Source organism: Canis lupus, chromosome 7 (genome assembly GCF_003254725.2).
Source record: "Canis lupus dingo isolate Sandy chromosome 7, ASM325472v2, whole genome shotgun sequence".
In the NCBI taxonomy this organism is placed as follows: domain Eukaryota; kingdom Metazoa; phylum Chordata; class Mammalia; order Carnivora; family Canidae; genus Canis; species Canis lupus.
Window position 1 is genome coordinate 37,600,067 of NC_064249.1, and position 26,548 is coordinate 37,626,614.

At 38.6% G+C, this 26,548-nt stretch overlaps 1 protein-coding gene and 1 pseudogene across 23 annotated transcripts in view; one reads left to right on the plus strand and one right to left on the minus strand.

Annotated features, from left to right (window-relative positions):
* Positions 1-26,548, plus strand: part of CDC42BPA (CDC42 binding protein kinase alpha) — a 309,118-nt gene that overhangs the window by 145,602 nt on the left and 136,968 nt on the right. For all 23 annotated transcript variants that reach the window (XR_007411991.1, XM_025430631.3, XM_025430636.3 and 20 more), the window contains 4 exons: positions 11,880-12,080; positions 13,598-13,846; positions 15,806-15,885; positions 18,098-18,264. Coding sequence is in view for 22 of the 23 variants with exons in the window: in XM_025430631.3 (XP_025286416.1) it covers positions 11,880-12,080; positions 13,598-13,846; positions 15,806-15,885; positions 18,098-18,264 (697 nt within the window). In the remaining variant the exon portion in view is untranslated. The remainder of the gene's footprint in view (positions 1-11,879; positions 12,081-13,597; positions 13,847-15,805; positions 15,886-18,097; positions 18,265-26,548) is intronic.
* On the minus strand, positions 2,712-4,472 carry LOC112648797 (importin subunit alpha-1-like; annotated as a pseudogene).

The window sequence follows — 26,548 nt, forward strand, 5'->3', positions numbered from 1 at the left end:
AGTATAAGACATAAGATGTACCAAATAATAGATGCTGTGCATCTGAAAATTGAACAAGTTGCTGAAAGTCAAGCAGTGCTGGAGGAGACATAGCACGTGGGGACACTGGGGTTTTGGCTGGAGAGCTATTTAACACCTTTATAACATGTGAGACTTACTCTAAGCCTAACAGTCTAAATCCAAGTCCTGATAAAATTCACCGAGTTTGAAAAGTGATCCTCCAAGTCAGGGGGATTGAGATGAATCTTAGCATTTCCACAAAGCTGCCCCAAAGAGTGTAATTGTAAGCTAACCCTTATTCAAGGAGATCAGGTGGTGGTTTTTTTTTAATCTGCTTCAATAATAATTGAGGATCTTTAGTGGAAGACAACAGAGTCCATCCTCTGAATAATTCTGTCAATGACCAACGTTTAATCAGAATTCACCAGATCAAACAAAAATGAGGATAGGATGGAGATTGTAATACAGACTTAAAAAATAAAAGTAGTCAGTAGAAACTTTGGTAGCACAGATGTTGGATTTAGCAGACAGAGATGTAATGAAGCTATCATAAATGTGTTTTTTTAAAACTTATTTTTATTTATTTATGATAGACATAGAGAGAGAGAGGGGCAGAGACACAGGCAGAGGAGAGGAAGAAGCAGGCTCCATGCCAGGAGCCCGACGTGGGACTCGATCCCGGGACTCCAGGATCGCGCCCTGGGCCAAAGGCAGGCACGAAACCGCTGAGCCACCCAGGGATCCCCAAATGTGTTTTTTTAAAATAAATATCGTTAAGGAATCAAAGTATAGTCTTAAAGATGGCTCAGATAAGGGATGTCAGAGGGAAAAGAAATCAAATGGACCTTTTAGAACTTGATAAGTTTAATAATAGACATAAAAAACTCACAGAAGGAGGTTAACAGCAGATTAGAAATAAGAGAAGAAAGTGCCAGTGAGTTTGAAGAAAGGTCATGTGATGATCCAGTCTGAAGAAGAGAGAGGAAAAAAATTGAAGCAAAATACATCTAGGCTCAGGGAGCTGCATCATTTGCATATCAGAAGGAAAAGAGAATGAAACAGGAGCAGCAAAATTTGTAGGATTGATGGCTCAGACTTACCAAATATGATGAAAAACAGAAATGTAAGTATCTTAGTATACCTCAAGGTTAAAAGAAAACACACTTGTCTACAATTAAACTCCTGAGAATTAAAGGTAAGGGGGTGGGGAATGGAAAGCAGCCAGAATTAAAAACCTATTACATACTTTGGGGAAACAATAAGGATAACCATAGGTCTCTCATCAGAAATAATGAAATGGTATCTTTAAAGTCATGAAAGAAAAAAAAATCTGTAAACCAGGAATTTTATGTCAAACAAAAATATTCTGAAATGAAGGTGCATAAAAAACTTTCAGTTAAATGAAAGAGACTAATCTCCAGCAGACTTGGATGCTAAAAAATGTTCTTTGTTGAGGGTTTTGGTGGCTTCGTTGGCTCCTTTCTGAAGCTGCTTGTAGTTACATGACTGCTGAACAAGGTCCAGTAGTTTCTTGGTGAGGTGGGCATCTGCAAGGGGGTAGGCCTTCGGATTTATATCAGCCTCAGTCATCTCTGCGATTCCGTGGTCCCCTAAAAAATGTTCTTTAAGGGGATCCCTGGGTGGCGCAGCCTTTGGCCCAGGGCGCGATCCTGGAGACCCGGGATCGAATCCCACGTCGGGCTCCCGGTGCATGGAGCCTGCTTCTCCCTCTGCCTATGTCTCTGCCCCGCCCCCCTCTCTGTGACTATCATAAATAAATAAAAATTTTAAAAAAGAATTAAAAAAAAAGTTCTTTAATCCAAAGGAAGGGATACCATTTGAATACTTAGATCCCTAGGATAAAGAATATCAGATATGATAAATAAGATCTGAAGGATAAAGAGAAGACTCTCATCTTTTCTTCAAAATTTACATAAAAGCCATCTGATGGGTGTGAAAAGCAAAAATAATCACACCATCAGGTGGGGTTATGATACTTGTAGAAGCAGTAACACAAACAGTGTAAACTGTGTCTATGGAACTGTGCTGCTTTGGGACACCTGTGTGAATGTGAAGGTCAGGTGGGCAGCAGATAACAGCAGGTATGACGTGATAAGGGAGAACTTGCCGAGCTGAGAAAACACAGAGTCAAATCAGGGAGGCTGTGGCATCAGGAAGTTTGGGATCAGGATTCTGTAGAGCAGAGTGCTAGACTGAAGAAGAATTCTAGGGGAAGACCTAGTGTTTCCTGAGTCCTGCAGGTCGTACGCCCCATACACTCAAAAACTGGGGCCCTTCTGGAGTCTAGTAGGCAGGCAGCCTTCCTTCCAAATCCCCGTGCGTTCCAGAATGCAGTGAGGACTGTGTCTGTAGGGGTTAACTTGATCCAGTTCTTTTTTTTTTTTTTTTGGAATTTAATCTTTATTTATAGGATACTGTAAGATAGGAGATTCCACATAGAAATAAGAAAACCTGGGTGGCTCAGCGGTTTAGTGCCTGCCTTTGGCCCAGGGCATGATCCGGGAGTCCCGGGATAGAGTCCCGCGTCGGGCTCCCGGCATAGAGCCTGCTTCTCCCTCCTGCTGTGTCTCTGCCTCTCTCTCTCTCTTTCTCTCTCTCTCTATGTCTATCATAAATAAATAAATAAATAAATAAATAAATAAATAAATAAATAAATAAATCTTTAAAAAAAAAAGAAATAAGAAACCCACTGAGAGGAGGAGCTTCATACAGTTTGTACAGTTCGGAACTGGTCAAGTATAGTTTCATTGTAAAAAGTGCTACAATAACAAAACACATTTAAAAAGAGTTCTTAGTAGAGAAACAATAAGACAAACTTCTACCAAACAGAGTACACAACAAACAACTTTCTGTCTTAGCTGTACAATCTAAAAGTTAAAGGTCCCAGGAGTGCCATCCTGAACTTGGAATGTATAGCCTTCAGAGGTAGTTTTGGGCACAATATTCTGATCTTCCTCTTACTCTACAGAGTAATACTTCTCAATCAAGTTTAATGAAGCTTTGTACACAGACTCATTTTCATGGTTTTGTAGAGCTTCAATTTTGTTCAAATCCCTGCATTCTTCAATCATTATACTAAGTTTCTCCGTTTCACCTAGTTTCTCAGCAGCCTGAAAGATGTTTGAAATGGCATCCAGAATAACTAGAATAATTTTGGTATCTTTTGCAGTTAAGAGGTTCATTAATGGTTCTATTATGCCACAATGAACGAGATATACAATCTGTTCAACTGTTCCACCACTTGTATGGTTGGTCACAGCCCACACAGCTTCCTTTTGTGTCTTAAAGTCTGCCTTAGAACACCAATGAGGAATGGGACTAATCCATGATTCACAACTTGCTGTATCTGATCCTGGCGAACAGCTGTGATGTTTGACATTGTCCATGTAGCTTCCTTCTGAATATTAGTTTTGGGGTTCGTTAGCAGGCTGGGAAAGACAGCAAGTGCTCCTGCATCTATTACAACCTGAGTCTGTTCGTCTGTCCCAGTGACAATATTTCCTATGGCTCTTAGCGCAGGAGTCACAATGGGTAATTCAGTAGCTCCTAGAAGTGTCACAAATTGGGGCACAACTCCTGTTTTCACAACCATTTCAATCCGTTCATTTGGACCATCAGTAAGGTAGGAAATGGCCTAGCAGGTATCTGCTAATACTTCTGGATCATCATGATGCAGGAGACGAACTAAGGTAGGAAGAATCTGTTCAACAGCATCTAACGGGGGTGCTGGATTCTTGTTGCGACAAAGGTTTTGAGAGTGTCCAAGTAAGGTTATGTAAGTAACCACATGCTAAAGATGACATATCAGGAACTGCAAGGAGAGCCAACAGTGGGTCAACTGCACCATACTTGATAACCAAGTTTTGAAAAACTGAACCATCACCTACAATGTTTCCTAGAGCCCATACAGCTTGTTCACTGATGTGGGCATGGGAAGATGCCAACAGAGAAATGAACGCTGGGATAGCACCTCCATCTACCACAACCTTGGTCTGTTCTGGTGTCCCAGAAGCAATGTTAGTGAGGGCCCAAGCAGATTCAAACTGAATAGGACTATAATCAGTTCTGCCCAAGAAGGACACAAATTTTGGAATCAAACCAGCCCGGATTATGTTGTCTATGGGGGGCTGTTTTTCCCTAGAAAGTTTCCTAGCAGCTTGAGTAGCCTGGAGTTGGCTTTCCAAATTGTTGCTATTTATGCCTTTGACAATGTCATCAACAGACCAATTTACAGTGCCATGGTTGTTGCGGTTTTCTTGCAGTGGAGAGGTAGTGTCATCAGAAAATGAGCTTACATTTCTCCTTTTCAGCATCTGGTTATCCTTCTTAGCTTTCCTCAGCTCCACATTAACTTCTATTTGGTGCTGCCTCATTTCTGTACTGTCTTTCCCCTTGTTCTTGAATCTGTTAAGGCGGGCATCTGGTGAATTAGCATTCTCATTGGTGGGCATGGTTATGAGACAAAGAGAGAAAGCTCCACGGCCAGCTCAGTCTTCCATGGGAGGCTGTGTGGGGCGCGTAGGCTGCGGGTCAGCTGCCCTCAAAACGTCTACCACGGATCAGCCCAAAGACAGTGTCCAGTTTGTTCTTTGAAATCCTGGATGTGTCTTCTTAGTCACTCGTTCTTTACTAATGATCTCAAAATAATTTTCCTGGACATAATAGCATGTTTATTCTCCATTTAGAAAACCAATGAACAAGTGTTTTTACTTGTTTTGTGTCTATTATTATTTTTTTATCAAAATGATCTATATATATTTTAAGAAGGTTTGTCCTAAAAACTGCATTTATTTGTTCTATTCTTTCTGCCTCTGTATCTCTTTTACTTTCAAACTATTGGCAAACACTTTCAGACTGCTGGCTGCTTGTTCTGTTGCTTCCTTTACTTAAAAATTTCTTATCATACTCGTGCTACTGTCTTTTGATTATTTACTTCTATGTATTACCTGTTAATTTCATATCATCTCATCCAACCCGTATGCTTTCTATATTCTTACTGTAAGCCTTCCCTCAAATCCTGTTCAATTCCCTATGATTCTATATAAATATTATGCATAGTTTTGCCATGCAGTTTATTGTAATTTCAATACTTTTCTTGAACATCTTTTTGTTGTTGGTGTAAGTGACCACTTTTCCTTGTTTCTCTATAACTCTCACCAGTTTATCCCCAAACTCTCCAGCCCATAATTCCTTTGTCATTCAGACACATTAAGTAACCTAGTGGTTCTCTTTTGTCTTTTGGAGAGAGATATACTAGAGTCTTGCCTTCTCCCTTCCTAATCTAGACTGTTCTGTTGGGCTGTTGTAGTAATGATATACAAGGATTACCTTACTCATCTTAAAAATCACTGTGCTGCTGTCTAGCAGTGGATCCTCTGTTTCCTGGAATCCATGTCTGGCTTTCTCTTCATCTAATAGTAGGTCCCAAGAAGGGTTCCAATGGAAGTAAATATTTTATAATCTTGCATGTGTAAAAGATGCTTTCACTTCTACCCTCATATGTGATTGATAATTTGTTTGGGCATAATATTACAGATTTCAAATGATTTTTATTAGAATTTAGCAGGCATTGCATTGTCTTCTAATTTATTGTTGAGACATCTGGTGCCATTCTGAATCTCAGTTCTTCTATTAAAACTTCCCCCCCTTTTCTAGAAGCTTTTGGGACATTCTGTTTCCCCCAGTGTTCTGAAATGTTATGATTATATGACTTTGTGTGGGTCATTATTTATCACCTCAGCAACTGCTTCAATTTTAGCCTTTCCCAAATTTTGTGACTTTCCAAATCAAGTGTCAGCTTGCTTTTTGGCTCTTACATATGAGTTGAAACTATGCCATCTTAAGCACTACACCTTTGTAGGAAGTCAGTTTCCAAGACGGATGTCCTGTTGTAGTTCTTTTTCTTCTTCTACAATTGTCTTGGCTTTTCTTGGCCATTTGCTTTTCCATATGATTGTTAGAATTATATTATTGGTTTACATACATACATGTACATATATACAAATACCCATTCAGAAACACAAGCTTGTAGACTTGCATTGAATTTAGAGGTGAATTTGGGGGAAATTTATGTCCATAACATGAAATCTTCCCTTTCACAAACATGGTGTCTCTCTCCGTTGCTTTAGGTTTTCTTGTATGTCTGTTATTGAAGTTTTATAATCATGTTCACTGTAAATCTGTTACCTTTATCTGTTAAGTTTGTTCCTAGGCATGCTGTGGATTTTGGGTGCATGGAGCATTTTACATTTTTTTCAGTTTAATAGCTTGTTGCTTTTGTTTAGGAACACAGCTGATTTTTGCATGCTCATCTCCAGACTAGCAAGCTTGCCAAGTCTTTTATTAGTTCAAAATAATTTATAGATTCTTCTAGGTTTGTACACAATCATATAATCCACAAATAATGATCAGCTTTAGGTTTTGTCTTTTACAAATGCTTACATATGCTATTTCCCCCCCTTATGCAATCAGTGACCTTCCGTACAATATTAAATAGATATGGTATTGGGGAGCTGCTTTGCCTTGTTCTTGATGCTGATTGGTGTTTTTCTGTAGTTTCAAGTTAAGTATGATGTTTGCTGTAAGCCTTTGGTAGATATTCTTTACAAGATTAAGAAAGTTTTTGTTTCTTTTTATGAAATTTCTGTTTCTTACTAGCAAAAGAATGTGTTGTTATGGTTGTTATTGTTGTAATCAAATGATTTTTTGCATCCATCGAGAAGATGATATAAGGGTGTTTTTCCTTTAATCTATTATACTGATGAATGATAGATTGTCTAATGTTAAATCATCCATTCTTTGGCCAAATGTAACTTTATTGTGAAGATGTTGTTATTTTTGAAAATTGCTGGATTGACTCTGCTAATATTTTATATTAGATTGTTACCTAAGATTCATATCTGAGATTGATTATTCTGAGATTGCAGTATGATTTTTTTTTCTCATTGTCCTTGTCTGATTTGTGTATTTGGGTTATTTTATCCTTATAAAATGGATAGGGGAGTAGTCATATCCTCTACCCTTATCCATTTTGGCTTTAGAACAGTTTATATAATACAGGGGTTGTTTATTTCCCATGAAATTGGTAGAATTCACTTTTAAATAATCTTTGCGTTGGTGAGGTTTTGTTTTCCTCTTGGTTTTTTTGGTTTGTTTTCCAGGTAGATTTTATACTATTGATTCAAATTTTTTAATGGTTATAGGTCTCTTTGGTTTTCTATTTCTTCCTGAGTCAGTTTGGTAAGTTATTTTCTTTTTCTATGAAAATTTTCTATTTTCTCTGAGTTTTCAATTTTGTTGGTATAATGTTCCTATTGTACTCTTATTAGCTTTAAAATCTCTATTACATGTGTTTTTTTTTTCAATCCTAATGTTGTTTGCTTGTGCTTTTCTTTTCCTTCATCATTTTTGATATATAGCGCATTTTACTATTTTCAGTCTAAATATTTTCCAGCTTTAGTTGGAATACCTCTGTGGACCATTGATTATTTAGATATGTACCTTTTAATATCTATAGTATAGTATTTACTTATTTGGTTATTTCTGTCAGTTTTACTTTACTGGAGAATGGGCTGATTTGATTTTTTTTCTGGCATTTGTCAAGATGTGCTTTTTGCTTTATAACAGGCTCGTTTTTATAGTGTTATTTGCTTGTTTGAAAATAATATACTCTTTTTAATTTCTGGGTGCAGGTTTCTATGTAAGTCCATAAGATTGAAGTTGTTCATTTGTTGTTCATTTTTTTAATATTCTTACCAGTTTTATTTCTTTCTGCTATATCATCTATTATTTAAAAAGTCTTACCATGATACTGAACTTATTAATTTTTCCTTGTCATCATCAATGTTTTCATAATCATTTTGTAGCTACGTTGTTAGGTATATTATTCAGAATTACTATTCCAGAGTATTTTCTTTTACAATTATGTTAATGAATTTTAAAAAATCCTAATAACAGTTTTACCCTAGGAATCTGTCTTAACTGATAGAAATATAGCCAGCTTAACTTCCTTTTAAATTTTTTATTTATTTATGATAGTCACACACACACACACAGAGAGGCAGAGACATACGCAGAGGGAGAAGCAGGCTCCATGCACCAGGAGCCCGACATGGGATTCGATCCCAGGTCTCCAGGATCGCACCCTGGGCCAAAGGCAGGCGCTAAACCACTGCGCCACCCAGGGATCCCTTAACTTTCTTTTAACATCTGCCTGATGTATCTTTTCCATCCTTTTACTTTTAACCTTTCTGTGTCCAATGTTTAGGTATATCCCTTTTAAACAGATTATTGCTAATTTTAAAAAATATTTGTTCATTTTGGTTTTATTTGTCACCCAGTGTGATATTGCTGTCTTTTAATAGATAAATTTTAATCCATTTAGGAATTTCATGATAATCAATACATTTGTATTTATTCTTATTATCTATTTTTTTTGCATTTTTACATTTGTTTTTATTTAATTATTCTTAGTATCTGATCTTGTACTGTTTACTGTAAGTTTTGCTTGCTTGTTTGCATGCATGCTTCCCTCTTTCCCACCCCCCACCTTTTCTGCCTGCTATTGACTTGGTCAAGTTTAGTTTAATTTCTCATTTTATTTGCTTCTTTGAAAGCTATACATTCTATTTCAAATATTTTAATGTTTATCTTTAAATTTTTAACGTTTAAAGTTTACCAAAAGTCTAGAGTCTCAGATTTTCCACCATATTCCTAAGCCAAACAAGAAACTCAGTTTATCTTATGCCATATACAAAAATTAACTAAAAATTAATCAAAGACCTGAATATGAGACCTAAAACTATAAAACTCTTAGAAGAAAAGATAGGGGAAAACTTTATGACATTAGATTTGGCAGTGATTTCTTGGATATAATACCAGACAATAGGCAGTAAAAGGAAAAATAGATAAATAGGACTACACCACCATTAAAATTTTTTTTTTGCATTGGAAGACATAGTCATTTAGTGAAAAGGCAACCAGTAGAATGAGAGAAAATACTTGCAAATCATATATCTTATTTAGGGGCTAATTATTCAGAATACGTGAAGAATATCTGTAACTCAATAACAACTCAATTCAAAATGAGCAAAGTACTAGAATAGACATTTCTCCTAAGAAGATATACAAATGGCCAGCAAGCTCAGTGTCACTAGTCATTAGGGAAATGCAAATCAAAGATACTACTTCATTCCCAATAAGTGGCTACTATTAAAACAAAACAAAACAAAAAACCCCACAACCCTGCAATAAAACAGAAAATAAGAACTGTTGGTGAAAATGTGAAAAAATTAGAACTTGTGCACTGTTGGTAGGAATGTAAAATGTAAAATGCTGTAACCACTCTGAAAAACATTATGGCACTTCTTCAGAAAATTAAAAATGGAATTATTGTATGGTCCAGCAGTTCTACTTCTGGGTATATACTTTGCAGAATTGAAAGCAGGGACTTTAAGAGGTATTTATACACCCACATTCATAGTATCCACAATATCCAAGAGATGTAAGTAATCAAGATGTCCATCAGCAGATGAATGGATGAAGAAAATGGTATTTACATACAATGGAATATTATTCAGTTTTAAAAAGAAGGAAATTTTAACACATGATACATCATGAGTAACCTTTGAAAATGTTATCTTAAGTGATTTAAGCCAGACACGAAAATGTCAAATATCGTATGATTTCATGGCTCTTGAGGCCCCTAGGGTAGTCAGATTTAGAGATAGAAAGTACAGTGGTGGTTGTCAGGACCTGGAGTGGGGTGGGAGGTGGGCAGTGGGTAGTTATTGCTCAATGGATGCAGAGTTTCAGGTTTGCAAGATGAAAAGAGTTCTGAAGGAAAGTGGTAATGATTGCACCACAGCATGAATGTGCTTCATGCCACTGGAGTATATGCTTGGAAATGGTTATAATGGTAAATTTTATGTTGTGTATATTTTATCACAATTAAAAATAATAATTGAAAAAAAAAATAATAATAATTGAAAAGTAAGTGAAAAATAAAGATGAGAAAACAAGAAACTTAAACCACTTGAATCCTAATTGTTCCCTTGGTAACATGTTACTGTTTTCTGGTACTTTAGTTCCATCTGATTTCTCAGCCTTTAGATGGTTTTTCTCTCCTCCTTTGCCATCTCTGTTTCTCCTTCTCTTTTTCCTACTCCTCCTTGTCCTCATCCACTTGACATTGTTTTATCTAATTAACAACCATATGTATGAACTAATATCTTTGTTCACAATAGCTTCTATTGTCACATTCTTCCACATGGGTTAAATTTCTTGTTTCCTGAAGTGTGTCCTTAGGTCTATCTGAGAGAGTCTGTACCTGGAAATTCACTCATTCTTTGTGGAAAATGTCTGTACTTAATCCTAATTGGTAGGTCATAATTAGTTGACAAATATTGGCAGATTTTTATAATATACCTTTTCACTTACAATATACCCTATAGAGTAGAGGCTATCATGTGGGGTAGCCTCTTGCTTCAAACATATAAGCTGAGGACAGTCCTCATGTGTATATTAAAATCCAAATACCAAGAAAATGGAAACCAGCATTCCCCAACTCCACTCCTGCTGTAATGCTTATTATCACCTTGGTTCTCAAACATTTGGTTACTTGCCCCTAAGAATTTCTTTTTTTTTTAAGAGCTCATTTATATGTTTATAAAAATGGTTGTTGTATTTTATCTGTATTCTTAAGAGTTCCCAATGCAAGAGTTTTCAAGTTACTTTATCTTAGTATTACCAAAGAGGAAGTCCATTCTAATAATTACTAAGAATGATATTTTTTTCAAGAATGATTTTTTCCAGAATATTAACAATTATTCTATCTTGAGAATGTTCTTTTTTTGATATGCTTATTTAAAACCTGCAAAGAAACAATTTTCTTTTACTTCTGAGTACCTTACAAGATGTGTGCCCAGCACTCGATGGGATGAGCACTGGGTGTTGTTATGCTATATGTTGGCATGTTGAACTCCAATAAAAAATATATACACAAAAAATAATTGATTATTCAAAAGCCATTTAGAAATGGGTTTCTCCTGGTCCACGCTTTAAACAGTCAATCGAGACCCATTGTCTGGATATTCTTTTTGATTGGTTCACTCTGTTCTATTGTATTGAACTCATTTAAGTGCTTCTGTTTTATAATTGTGTGGGATTTGGGGGTAATTCATTCAAAGGTGTACATCCTATAAATAAATTATTCCCCTTTAGCTTCTAAAAAAAAAAAAGGTGTTCCCAGGATCATTTTTAGTGATTATTTTCTTATTTACATCTAACTTGCCATAATTATATGCCCAACTATTTTTCTCTATTGGGACTTAATTTTTTGAAGAATATGTTTCAAACCCCTTTGTAATTTTTAATTAATAAGTAGTTTGCAGTATTTTATCAATATTTATTTCCTTAGATTTCAATTAAGGTGTTTCAAAATAATTTCCAGGTTGCTTATAAGTATTGGCCTGTTTTTTCAGGCTAGATTTTCTTTTAAACAAATTGTAGAATTTTCCTACTTCCATTATTTATATGAATGTGTTGGTTAGATAAGACCAATAATAAGAGTGTTCTGTACTAAATATTCAGTTTGTTTTTAATGACTGTAGTGTTACCCTAAGTGTAGTCAATGAACAACCGGCAAAAATAAAGATTTTATAGTATTTTGGAACCTGGAGAACTGTTAGTGTGGACATTATGTACAATTTAACTAATGTACAAGGAGGCTAAATTCAGGTATGACAAAATTGTAATTGTTTTGAAATAATGTTTGTTGTGTATGTAAGTGTAAATATTTTTAATTAAAAATTATTTGTTTCTAATATAGTAGATTACTAAAAATGTGTGAACTTCTTCAGGTCCAGTCCTCAGTGGCTGTTGGAACTCCAGATTATATCTCTCCTGAAATCCTTCAAGCCATGGAAGATGGGAAAGGAAGATACGGGCCTGAATGTGACTGGTGGTCTCTGGGGGTCTGTATGTACGAAATGCTTTATGGAGAAACACCATTTTATGCAGAATCTCTGGTGGAGACCTATGGAAAAATCATGAATCATAAAGTTAGTATATTTTACTGTTTTTCAAATGAATGTGGTAAATGGTACATACAATAAATTTAAAGTAATGTGATAGTTAAAAAGAAAATGTTTTTTAAAAACAATGAGCATTCTAATTTCTATACTAATAGGGGACATGATGAACATGAATAATCAAAATCCATAAATTATACATAAAATCATTAGTTCTAACCGTCTCCTACATTTTATTAGAAATGCTAATAAATAGGAAACTAAATGGGTCTCTCCAGTAGAATAACAGAGTTGGTAAGCAGATAACCTATGTCCTTACTGTAAGTATACTCATGACTAGAATACATTTAAAAAATTCTCATCCTTAGCCACAATAAATGAAATCCAAATCAAAATAAAACTGAGATGTTCTTTTTCCCCCTGGCAAAGATGAAAAGAAAAATTATATTCTGTACTCTGAGTAACCCAGCGAGGTGGACATTGTTAGATATTGTTGATAGGAAAATATATTGATGTGACCTTCCTGTCAACAAGTCTGTAAGTATGCATTTAGAGCCTTTAAAAATGGTTAGAATTTGGGATTGAGCAACTTCAGTTTTAGGAATCTGCCCTAAGGAAATACTCAGTTTAAACAAGATGTATGTACGAGGATACCTGTTCCAGTCTTATTTACAATCAAAACAGGGAAGACAATCCAGATTCACCATAGGAACAAATTAATAGAGCCTTCATCCATTGAGTTCCAAGCAAAATAGAAGTAAATTGTAATTAAAAGAGGAAGGTTCTGATTGGTCTCAGAAGATTGTGAGCAGTTGCAAACACCTGGAATAGAAATCCTGTAAGAGGACGGTGAGACCATTGTGAGCAGTTGCTTTACCTACAAATAAACCAGTTGACCCCCTTCTGTGGAGTTGACACTCTTATACCTGGCTGCCAGGATAATTTGCTAAGTAGTTATGGAGAGTTGGAAGACTGGGAATAGCTATCTGCAGGGTTGTAAAGAGTACGGAAAGCATTACAGAGAGAAATCCTGTGACCAGGAGTGGCTTGCTTGAACTCCCTGGGCCTTGTGTCTCTTCTGTAAAATCAGGCTAATGGTGGCACCTGCCTTAGAGGATTGCTGTGAGGGTTACAGATGTTAAGCACATCCAGGAGTCAAGCGCATGGTCCATTCTGTACAGGTGTTTACTGCTGTTACGTAATCCCTAGTTTGTGACGTATAGGAACCTCATCAGTTCTATGCACTCGATTGAAATGTTGAGTCAGATGCTACTTTTGATACGTCCTCTTCATTCTGACAACAGTTTGAGGAATTTTTGCATTTAATTTGTTCTTTCTACAGCGCATGTGTGACTAAGTCACGTATAAAATTAAAAAATTCTTTTAGGAAAGTGCTCTTTTCTTTTGTAGTATGAGTAACTTTGCACCAGCATACACTTATTGGACATTTTTAAAAGAAAATGCATTTTTAAGAAAGTAAATACCAATCAATCCACTTAGGGAGTTAAATAATGATTTATATTCCGTTTTGATTATTCTGTGTTTAGGAGAGGTTTCAGTTTCCAGCTCAAGTGACGGATGTGTCTGAAAATGCTAAAGATCTGATTCGTAGGCTCATTTGCAGCCGAGAACATCGACTTGGCCAAAATGGAATAGAAGACTTTAAGAAACACCCATTTTTCAATGGAATTGATTGGGATAATATTCGAAACTGTGAAGCACCGTATATTCCAGAAGTTAGTAGCCCAACAGATACATCGAATTTTGATGTGGATGATGATTGTTTAAAGAATTCTGTAAGTATGACACTGCAAAGAAATTCTGTCCCTCTCATTCTTTCCAATGTGGTTATAAAGCAATTTATGGACCTCCTTATCAATTCCCAGTCAGACATTTATCATGGCTTCTAGTATCTGTTCTCTTATACATCAAAAAATGAGGAGAATTCACTGAGGTGAAGATTTTTATTCATGACAAGAAGCAAAATTAAAATTCACATATTTGCTAATTAGATCAGTTACACTGTAAGGCTTCCTAGGAAGAAGGGAAATGAGATGCTTAGAAAAGTGGACTTCATGATGGCAGAGTGAAGAGATTGGCAAATCTCTCCTTAAAAAGCTCCATAATACTGGACAGAATTGTCAGAAACAACCACTTTGGGGCTTGACAACTCAACCCTTGTCAAGGTAAATAAATTGAGAAGCATTTATTCAGGAGAAACCAGACTTTGGTTAAAAACTGCCGCCCACCCCCTTCCATCAGCTTGGTTGGGGCTGTAGAGCTGCTGGCAGGAGGCTGCTTATTTGGGCTGACTTGATTTGAAGAGCTATCCATGCCCAGTGGTGGTGTAACCAAAAATAGCAGACTTGGTAGGAAGTGAATGGGGGATAAATCTACAGCCTTGCTATCCTGAGGTTATAGCCTCACTTGAGGTGAGTGGCAAACCAGCAGAGTTGCCAAACATTTGACCTTTCTTAGCTTGTGAGCCAGCATAGGTCATCAACCTCTGCTCTAAACTTTTAGGTTGTTCTGTTATAATTTAGGACAATGAGAACATAAAATTTTATGGTTGTTGAAGGCCTTTTTAGCCTTCTTAATTTGAACTTTATTTTTTATTCCATTATTTTATTTTTTTGACATTTTATTGATTTATTTGAGAGAGAGAGTGAGCGAACATAAAGCAAGGGAGGTGTAGGGAGAGAGGGAGAAGCAGACTTCCCACTGAGTAGGGAGCTTGATGTGGGCTCAATCCCAGGACCCTGAGTTCATGACCTGAGCTGAAGGCAGAGGCTTAACTGACTGAGCCACTCAGGCACCCCCACCCATTATTTTGTTTCTTATGATTTTAATTCTGCACTAAGAATTTTTATATTGATTTTATATCACTTTTCACTCCCAGTAAGTAGCATATGTAAGGCAGGTAAGAACTTCTTATGCTTCCGTCTTTGGGCCTCCAAGAAAAAATGAAATGATGTTTCCTCATCAGTTTGTTATCATAGGAATTAAAAGAATTATATTTACTATAAACAGAAATTTGGGTCATTCCAAGTTAAATATGTAGTACAGTTGATTCTGATTACGGTAGTTATATGTTCAATAAAGTTCCCATGTACACAGTATGAGTATTGAACTCCTGTTCCTAGGGGGATTTCAGAGTTAGGTTCTTCTGAGCCGCTTCATGTCATGAGCCAGTCAGTACATAACTTTGTTTTATGTATGTTTCTATTTAAAGACACCTTATTTAATACATATTGTTGATTAACATCACATTCAAAGTGAACAGCAGTGTGACTCATGCCTGAGCAAAGGTCCTCTAACACACATGTATTTGTAAGGCAGAGCATCTCCTTGTTTAGGCCCAGCTGGAAACTTAGGCATCCGGCAGCTCAATTTTTTTTTTTTTTTTTCCTTTGGATATGTCTGTGAGTGATTGCAGAAGTACTGTGAATATTGATTTGGGTTACAAATAACTTTTAGTGATGAGGCAAATCTGCACATATGCATACATGAATAATCATGTGCTCTCAATGTCAGACTTAAAGTCTTGAGTTTAATTTTATCAGAATGTAAAAAAAAAAATTTATCAGAATGTTAGTGTTCATTGTCTGGATTCTAGAGATCACTGCACGTCTGCACCACACTTAATCTGTTTCTAAATCCAATAGTCGTGTTATTTGCTACTGACAGTTAATATTATAGACCAACCTCCAGGTCACAGTTACTGATTTCTTACCAGGTATTTTTTCCTCCTTCAGGAAACGATGCCCCCACCCACACATACTGCATTTTCTGGCCACCACCTGCCATTTGTTGGTTTCACATATACCAGTAGCTGGTAAGTTGGAAAAGTTACCATAATTTGGATAGTCCATAATTTGGACAACTTAAAGCAAATTAAGATGAATTGAGGTCTTAAAAAATATGTAAGAGAATCTTAGAAGTTGAAAAAAATTTTAAATATAGGCTGAAGTTACTGCCGGAAAAAGATGTTCTGTAATGAATAGAACATGGGAGAATCTTAAGTCATTTTGGACAAGAATCTTCCTCTTAGCAGTGGGGCAGGAATCAGAAGAGTCCCTGGCTATTGAGCAAATATGTTCCAGGCACCAACCACCAAGACCAGCAATCCTAGCCATGCTTTCTTGGGTTGTCATTACACTGCCCACTTCCTGGTCCTCCTTCCTCGGTTTGGGCTGAGTATGATTGTAATAATCACTTCTTGTGTGCTACCTCAGTGCCTCACCTGCCTCTTGTTCTCTTATACAATTTTGCTGAGTTGACATCATCATTACAGTTCAATTTCCTGCCCAAACCCGTGCAGTTCAAAGCGTCCAGAGAAAAACACCTGACCATTCTTATTAGTCTCACCTTCCATGTTCATGATTACCAGCACCCTTTTTGCTGCCTGTGCTCACTCTCCTGCTCTCCTGGACAACTGTTCCATACTCTCTACTTGCCTCTGAAACCTCTTACCCTGCTGTCTCCTGATCTCACTTCTTCTTGCATGGAGAGGTTGAGGCAGACAGCTTTCACAGGCTCCTTTGCACGTCTATCACCTGCCTGCCTCTGGCCCTGAGCACTCATCTGTGTGGATGATACTGGGGGTGGAGGGACTCCCAGTCAGCCCTGTCTCACTTGTCTCATCTGGTTTGTTGTGGCTTCTTCCCATCACAACACTTCCATCTCTTAGCTTCCAGAGCACTTGCCTGACTTCTTACCTTTCTGGCCGCTCCTTCTCTGTCTCTGCATCTGATGCCTTCTGATCTCCTGATCTCTTGTGCCCCACGGCTTAGTCTTGGGTCCGTTTCCATTTATACTGTGGTGCATTCCCAGATACTTGCTGTTGCCCTCTGACTGTGAGACCCTTCTGCTCTCTCCTACTTAAAATCTCTCTGAACTATCTCCTTCACATGTTTATAATCTAGTCTCTTAGATTTCTCTGAACCTGTCTGGTCCTGCTAAAAGATAAGTCAGGGGCAGCCCAGGTGGCTCAGCGGTTTAGCGCCGACTGCAGCCCAGGGCGTGATCCTGGAGACCCGGGATCGAGTCCCACATCGGGCTTTCCGCATGGTGCCTGCTTCTCCCTCTGCCTGTGTCTCTGCCTCTCTCTCTCTCTCTGAAAAAAAAAAAAAAATTTAAAAAAGAAAAAGTCAGAACGTGTCACTTCCCTGTTCAGGATGAATCCCCACTGCCCCCCAATTCCAGTGGCTTGTATCTTAATCCAACATTCTTAACAAGACCCTGCATGACTGGCTCACTTTATCTTTCTGTTTCCCATTACTCTTGACCTTGCTGATTGCACTCGAGCCGCATACATCTCTTTCTGGCCTATGAACATGTCAGACGTACTCTTGTCTCAGGGCTTTTACTTCTGTTCCATCTGCCTGGAATGCTCTTCCCCCCTGTTATTCCCTGGGTTGGTCCCCTTCCTCCCTCCTGACTTTATTCAACATTCCTTTCTGAGTGATAGCCTCCTGGCCACTTTTTCTAGATTTATTTCTTCCCCCTCATACTTCACCTCTCCTCTGCAGCTTTTCTCCCTAGCATTCAGCACCATCTGATGCCCTGAATATTTTGCTTATTTATTTTATTTTTCTCTGTCTCTGTCATGGGAGCATAAGTTGTAAATCGGGCAAGTGCCAGTTTTGCTCACTGCTCAGTGTCCAGCACTTCAAATATTTTTAGCTAAATTGTATTGAATTAAAGGAAGCATTTCACTTTTGAGTCCAAATTCTGATGAAGAGGACCATGTGTGTGCTTCTGACTCCTGTTTCACTTACGTGGTCACCTTGTTTTCAGTGAACATCATTTTATAATATGCAGTTATTGAAATAAAAAAATAATTGGGACTACTTCTCATTTTTAAAAAATGCTTCTAAAAAGTGGTTTGTGTTGAGTTTTGCCAACAGTGTGTTTTCCTGTCTCCTGAGATGGCTACCTGTAGCTAGGTATTAAAGTCCATGTTTTAAACAAACAGCTGCAGGAGGCTCTCTTTGCTTCTTCGGACTTTCTCTTCTGTGTGAACTCACATTTGTCTGTTTCTTCAGTGTTCTTTCTGATCGGAGCTGTTTACGGGTCACGGCTGGTCCTGCGTCCCTGGACCTTGACGTCAGTGTCCAGCGGACTCTAGACAACAACCTGGCCACTGAGGCATATGAGAGGAGAATTAAGCGCCTCGAACAGGAGAAGCTGGAGCTGAGTCGGAAGCTTCAAGGTAAGTATGTTATAACGATGGCGTCTTCCCTTTGGGGGGTGGACTCAGAGTTTGAAGAACTCTTGATTATGGGGGGTCGTTGTATCTTGAGATTTTTGTATGAAGGTGAAACACATGCAATTGAAGACACTTATGCAGAATACAAAGTAATACTGTTTATGTAGACTCATGATATGAGCAGTAACCCACACACAACACATCGATCATCTCTCCTTGGGTATGTGTGCCTGGGAACACCCCCCTGGGAGAAGGAGATGGGGCTCATTGGGAGAAAGGAGCCCTTCCCATCCAGGGTAGCGCTCTGTGTCACGGTCTTATTTCCTTAGCCTGGCAAGCACAACTTCCTGGCAAACACTGGCCTTCTCTGCACGAGCACTCCTGTTGTGATACCTGGTGACTGGAAACTGCACATGACTTCTCTTGGTCCCTTACACGTCCAAGAATCTTGTCCTCTGCCTGACCTCATCTCCTTGGGTCTTGACATTGCAGTATCTGAGATTCTTTATGAGTCTCCATTTCAAGCAAGCCCTGCATCTTTTCCTGTTGGTAGTGGGCTAGTTCCAGGCACCTCCTGCCTTCCTTCAGCTACACTGTCACCTATGCCTCGTGCCAACCTTCGATGGATCCTCATGTCCATTGCTCTGTCTGTCCCACTCCCTTGCCTGCTAAGGTGCCTGCAACCACGTGTCTGGAGGTCCTGTACTTGGGGCAGGCCAGGTACTGACTGGTGGCACTTCTGATTGACCTGCATGAGTCTCCAGGCGACTCTCAGGGAGCATTTCTCAGGCTGCACCTTCTTACCTGTCAGCCTCTGACTGAGCTGTTTGTCCCCCTCCTGACAGCTCTTTCTGCTTTTGGCTTCTGGGACACTTGAATCTCCTGGTTTTCTTTTTCCTTACAAACCAGTTACTCTGTCTTGCTTCCTGAGTTTTCCTGGACTCTCTGACCTCTGAATGTCCAGGCCCTGCAGAGTTGTCCAGTTTCTGACTGCTGAGAGCTACAACCTTCCAGGCATCATTAAGCCCTCTCCTTGTGTCACACCTCATGACTCATCTGCCAGCAAACCCAAGCAGCTCTGCCGTCACAGAAGATCCAGAGTCTGATCACTGCTCACTCTGCAGCTACCACCCTGTTCACATCACCACCACTGTCTCCTGCCTTCTCTTAATAGCTTTCTAGCTGCTTCCCTCACCTTACCTTGTTCCCTCTTCTCCCATTGCTCTTTCTGTTTCAGCCACCCTGGGTTCCTTGGCTGTTCTTTCCACAAACTGGGCATGTCCCCACCTCAGGGCCTTTGACCCATCTATTGCCCTGCCTTAAATTTTCTTCCTTTGGTGTTCACATGATTCATTCCCTTACCTCCTTCAGGCTTCTCCTCGAGTGTTACCTTTCAGTGAGGCCTTCCCTGACCACTCTGTTTGAAACCTAATCTTGCTTTATCTCCAGCACTTACTGTCCTGTCCCCCTTTCCTGCTGTATTTTCTCCAGAATAAAGGACATAACATACAATTTATTTTACTTCTTTTGTGAATGAAGGAATGTATGTATAAATAATCAAAAAGCTTGTAGCTTTTAAGAGAGAAAGAGTCAAAGTTTTACAATAAAGTTTTGCTGGTATACCAGTAGAGAAAAAAACTACAGACGTCAGTAAAACAGACTGCTTTCTATTTTTCAATAAGTTGCTAAGATCTGTGCATGTGTATTACTTCTTTTTTTGTGTATGTGTATTACTTCTTCCTTGCAAGTTGTTTGTTTTGATTTTTAATTAAATGTCTTTACCATATGTCATTGTGTAAATTTAAGATATACAACTTGTTAATTTGATATGTTTGTATACCGTAATGAGATTGTCACATTAGATAATGTGTGTACCCCTGTGTATAGTGTTTTTGTCCATATTATGACACTGCATTAGATCTCTGTGACTTATTTACTACCTGTTGTGAGTTGGTACCCTTAGACGAGATCAGTCTTATCCCCCCACTCCTGCCCTGTCCCCTGGTAACTACAGTTCTACTCTACTCTTTGTTTTTCACAAGTTTTTTAGATCTCATATATGAGTGTGCTTATCTTTCTCTCTGTGACTGAGCGTTGTGTGCTCATGGTCCATCCATCTGTATTGTCACAAATGGCAGGATACTGTCCTTTCTCATGGCTGAATAACATTCCATTGTGGACATATGCCCCCATGGGCCTTCAGATTGTTTCCATATCTTGGTTTTAGTGAATAATGCTTCAGTAAACATGGGGGCACATATATCTCTTTGAAACCCTGCTTTCATTTCCTTTGAGTATATAACCAGAGGTGGAATTTTTGGATGATCTGGCAGATCAATTTTTAAGTTTTCTTTTTAAAGATTTTATTTATTCGTGAGACACACACACAGAGAGAGAGAAAGAGAGAGAGACACAGGCAGAGAGAGAAGCAGGCTACATGCAGGGAGCCTTACGTGGGACTTGATCCCAGGTCTCCAGGATCATGCCCTGGGCTGAAGGCAGCACTAAACCACTAAGACACCTGGGCTGCCCAATTTTTAAGTTTTTAAGGAAACTTCATAACGTTTTCAGTGGTGTTTGGACCAGTTGATATTCCCACCAGTTGCATACAAGGATTCCCTTTTCACTACATCCCTGTCAGCACCTATGACAGGTCATCTCTTGTCTTCTTCTTGATGGCTGTTCTGACAGGTATGAGCATTGTAACATTTCATTGTGGTCTGTTGTTTTTCTGGCCTCTGTTTTATTTGTTTCTGCTCTGAACCTTATTTTTTCTTCTCATTTGCTCACTTTGGGCTAATTTATTCTTTTTCTAGTTCCTTGAAGTGCAAATTAGATTAATTGAAATATTTCTAATTTCTTAATATGTACATTTGTTGCTTGAACTTTCTCTCAGAACTGCTTTAATCCATCCATTCCACAGATTTGGTATGTTGTATTTTTGTTGTCATTTGAGAAACTTTTTATGTCTTTTTTGATTTCTCCGTTGACCCAGTGGTTGTTTAGAATTATTTAATTTCCACATATTTGTAGATCTCACTTTCCTCTTGTTGATTTCAATTTCATACCATCATGGTCAGAAAAGATGATATAATTTCTTCTTATGTCCTATCATATGATCCGTCTTGAAGAATGTCCTGTGTGCACTTGAGAAATATGTGTATTATGCTGGTGGTGGGTAGAATGTTCTGTAATACCTGTTAAGTCCATTTGTTCTAAAGTAGGGTCCGATTGCAACATTTCCTTGCTGATTTTCTGTCTGGATGGTTCATCCATTACTAATAGTGGAGTAGTGAAGCCACCTACCATTACTGTACTGTCTGTTTCTTCCTTAAGATCTCTTAGTATTTGCTGAATATATTCCAGTGCTTGGGTGTCATGAGTGTATATATTTATAATTATTATATCTTCTTAATATATTGATGCCTTTATCAGTATAAAATGATCTTTGTCTCATTACCATTTTTGGCTTGAAGTCCATTTTGTTTGATGTAGGTATGGCTGTTCTCACTTTTGATTTTCACTTGCTTGAATACTTGGAATATTATCTTCCATCCCTTCACTTCGAGCCTATGTATATCTTCCAAGCCGATGAATGTCCTTTTAAGCAGCATATACTTGGGTCTTGTTTTTGTTTGTTTGTTTTTTAGAGAGAGAGTGTGCACATGCATAAGCAAGGGGAGGGGGAAGAGTAGAGGGAGAAGGAGAAAGAATCTTAAGCAGGCTCTATGCCGAGCACAGGGCTCCATCTCATGACCCTGAGATCATGACCTGAGCTGAAATCAGGAGTAGGGTCTTAACTATGTGAAACACCCAGGCACCTCCTGGGGTTTTTGTTTGTTTATTTGTTTTTAATACATCCAGCCACTCTGTGCCTTTTCATTGGGAATTCAATCCATTTACATTCAGGGTGAGTATTGATATTTATTTAAGCACTTACTATTGCCATTTTATCTTTTGCCTTCTGGTTATTTTGTCTTTCCATTGTTTCTTTTTAACTTTTGTTTCTCTCTACCTTTGCCGTTTGGTGGTTTTCCGTGGTGATTTGCTTCTTTTCCCTTTTTTTATGTTTTGTGTTTCTGCTCTCAATTTTTGCCATGCGTTAACTATGAGGTTAGTATAAAATGTCTCCTAGATAAACCAATCCTTTCTCTGCTGAAAGCAACTTACCTTTATTCACCTATAAAGGTTCCATCCTTTTATGACTCCTTTTTTATATATCTGGTGTCACAATTTTATCTCTTTTTTTGCTATGAATTTGTTACCAAATTATGATAGTTAAAGTTATTTTTTTAAGAGAGAGAGAGAACCCAAGCAAGGGGCGGGGGGCGGGGGGGGGGGGGGGCAAAGACAGAGAAGCAGACTCCCTGCTGAGCATGGAGCCTGACTTGAGGCTCGATCCCAGGACCCAGAGATCATGAGCTGAGCCAAAGACAGACATTTAACCAACTGAGCTACCCAGGGACACGAGTTATATTTTTAATACCCCTTTCCTTTAGCATTTCTGCTACAATTAGGTATGTAACACTGTTCTGAAATGGAGTCACAGTTTTCTAATTCTGAATGTTTATCATCTTCATCAGAATTTTCTGTGCTTTCAGTTTTTCATTTCAGTTTTAAGAGCTCCTTTCAACAGTTCTTGTAAGGCAGGCCTGGTGATGGTGAACCCCCTCAGCTACTGTCTGTCTGTCTGGCCTTTATCTCTCTTCATATTGGAAGGATAGCTTTGCTGGATGGGATATTCTTGGCCTGGGTGCTTATGTCAGTCCTTTGGATGTGTCATTCCCCTCTCTCCTGGTCTGTAGTCTCTGCTGAGATATCTGCTGATACTCTCATGAGTGTACATCACATCCTTTTTCCCTGGTTGCCTTTAACATTCTTTACCATTGACTCTTGACAGTATCGTTATAAGATGTGTTAGTGAAAGTCCTTTTATATTGAGTTAGGAAGGTGTTCTGTTTAGGTGTGTGGACTTGTGTGTTTAGTTCTCTCCCTAGTTTTGGGAAGTTCTCAACTATTATGTCTTATATAACCCTCCCTGTGGTATCCCCATTTTCCTTATGCTTGGTTGTCTAATGGAGTAGAATAACTCTTGTAGCATTTCTTCGCTTTTAAAAAATCTCAGTTCTTCCTCACAGAGTCTCCCTTCCATCCCATCTACTCTCTCTAGTGCTTTCTAGGGCATCTTCATCTCATATATTGAGTCCTTCAGCTCCACAATTCTTGTTTTTTCTCAGAATTTTAACAACTTTTATTAATTTTATTCCTGAGTTCATTGAATTGCTTTTCTGAGTTTTCTTGTAGGTCATTGAATCTCTTTATAACTGCTATTTTTGAATCTTTTATCAGTGAGAACACCGTGTTTCGTGTCTTTGAAATTGATTGCTGGAGAATAGTCCTTTTCTTTTTGTGAGACCTTATTACTGTGATTTTTTTTTCCATAATGTATCATGAAATGTACCTGTGCTGTCACATTTAGAGTTTGCTAGCAAACAGCTTTCCTGTTTAGGTAGTTTTCCCCCCTGGATTCTATTCTAAGGGAGGGTTCAGCAGGTTGTCAATCAGAAGCCTTTGTTTTGTTTTCCAGAAGGTGGCGCCATAGCACAAGTTTTTAGTTTCTCCTGGCGCTCTGTCTAACCCAGAATGGAGCTAGGACAAGGCTGGTTTGCAGTTTTCAGAACTCAGCCTACCTTTGGTTTCCAAATACCACAAAAGGAGATCTGGACAAAGCCTGGCTGGGGCTCTCTCTTCCTCAGTCTGTCAATTGTGGAAAATTTATTCTGCCCTTATGTCTCCTACCTCATGCCATTTCTTTATCTGGCAAATGTGTTGATGGGGAGACTGACCATGTATTTGAGACAGACTCTCTTCCTTGAGCAAGACTTTTATTTCTGAAATACTGTAATACTGGAGGAGACTTCAGTCTGAATTTTAGAAGCTACTAACTTCCTATGCAGTTCTCCAGATACAACAAATGCACCACAATGAAAATAGCACCACATATTTAGGGATCTCAAAGTTTCCAAAATATTTCGGCAGCCCCACCCATTCTCCAGAAGTTGTCCTGTGTTTTTATTCCAGCATGATATTCCTCAATTTAGGGCAACTTAGAGTCTAAGCCTGCTTACAGAATTGGGTAAAATTCAGACGTCAGAGGCAGCTGCCAGAGTTCCCACCTCAGAAGGTCCATCCCTTTGTTTTATTGTACTTGGTCCTCTTTGCCTTCTTAGATACATGACTTCTTTAAAAATAAGATTTTTGCAAGTTACATATTTTTACTTTTTGTGGTTGGAGTGATAGACCAGGTGCTTCCTACTCCTTCCTATTCTGAATGAGAAATTCTTATATACCAGGCTTTTTTGATGTTTTGAATTATCATGTTCTTAGAAACTATCATTATCTGTGATTGGTATCATTTACACAAAGCAAGCATAATGAAAATGTGGGATCATTGCCTTTTTGTATTAACTCCTGTTTCATGCAGTGGCATAGGTTTTCATTCAAGCTGCTTCATGCATTTGTCAGCTATTTTTTGAACACTGATGACCCAGGGCCTGTTCTACACATGACTAGGGAGGTAACAGTGAGCAGAAAAAGAGAAAAATACTTGCCAATGCAGTGCTTACATTCTACTTTGAGGAGACAGATGCCAAATCAAATACAGAGCAAGATCATCAGCTGAGAATGAGGAAAGTGGGGATTGTATTAGATTATTGACAAGAAAAAGAGAATATGTGGAACGAATAAATGGTCTAGGGACACAGCCGAGGACTGCCAGTCATGCCAAGCTGTTTGATGCCAGTAGACCTGAATTTGAGGTGACTGTTTTCTTCAGCCACTTTGTCAGCTTCTAGGGTGGGAGCACAAGTCAGAGAGTCAGAGTCAGCCAAGATTGGGGCCTTCTAGGGTGGGTGTAATGGAGGAGAAGAGGTCAAAGAGGTGCAAGGTCTGTGCACAAAGCAGGTATTGTAGTGATAGACCATGGAATCCAACCTGGGTAAGTAAGGAAGAAAAGAGAAAAAAACTGATTAACCTTAGGACAGTGGATTTGATCTCTTGGTGGGAATGAAGCATCGCTGAAGTGATCCCTGGAGTAAGCACCTGTAAAGATAAGAGATAGAGAATGATGTACTTGAAATCAAGATTTAGGAGGCCATATATAGTTTTTAAGTAATGGAAAATTGTACAGTAGCATTTCTCACTAGGTGAACTGCTAGCATTTGGGGCAAGGAGATTCTTTGATGGGGGAGACTGTTCCACATTTTGTAAGATACTGAGCTTTCTTGGTTCCCAGACACTGAATACACTTAGCCATCTCCTAGCTACACCAGTGTCAACACCCCTCGCTCCCCTCTATACACACACATACACATTTCTAAGTTCCGACGACGTGAGAATCACGGGTCTAGAGTGTGACCAGTAGATTTGGTGGTTTTTCAGGAGAGGGGTCAACCAGCTAGGTTGTTTTAGGCTGCAAATCATAGAATTCTTAAATAATAAGGATTTATTATCTCATGTAGGGAGTTAGAAGTAGACTGTGCCAATACTGGGGTTAGCTTCTCTATGATTCTCATGGCTTTCCTCTCATGATTCTACCATACTGCTAAAATTCCCGGCTTCTTGTCTGCACACATGTAAAGACCAAAAGAAGCAGGTTCACTTCTTTCATTCATCTCTCACTGTGTAGAAGATTTATACCTTTCCAGGAAGCCTTCCGGTGCACTTCTTCTCAAGGAACTATTAATACTCACTGGGTCACATCCCTAATTCTTAACCAGTACTGGCAACATAGAATGGGTCCACCATGATTGATTTAAACTATCTTCCAATTTGGCCAGCCTACCTTGTCAATGCACATTGTAACCTGATACCTGCATTTGGTTCATGAGCAGGAAGGCAAAAACCCCAGCAGTGTCTACATGGGGGATATGTGTGCCTAAGAAGCCAGAGTGTTGGATGGATTGTCTATTTTGATGTTAAACTCACTAAGAATAATAAGGGTTGTAATGAAAAGAAGGGCAGTGAACCATATGTGAAATTGTTAGTCAAAGACAGAGTAAGAAAAACAATAGATGATAACTCCAGCAGACAAGTAATGGGCATTTTAGCAGACTGGGATTTACAGGGTAGACAGAAGTAGCAAAGAGCAGCCAGGATGCCTACCCACCTCCAAGTCCTGCAGGAGGTGGAATCTAGGAGAAAAAGTAGCTGTTACTCGTGTCAACTGGCTATTTTTATATCTCCCTGTTTCTACTCCCAACTTAGGTTTCTTTCTTTCTTTCTTTCT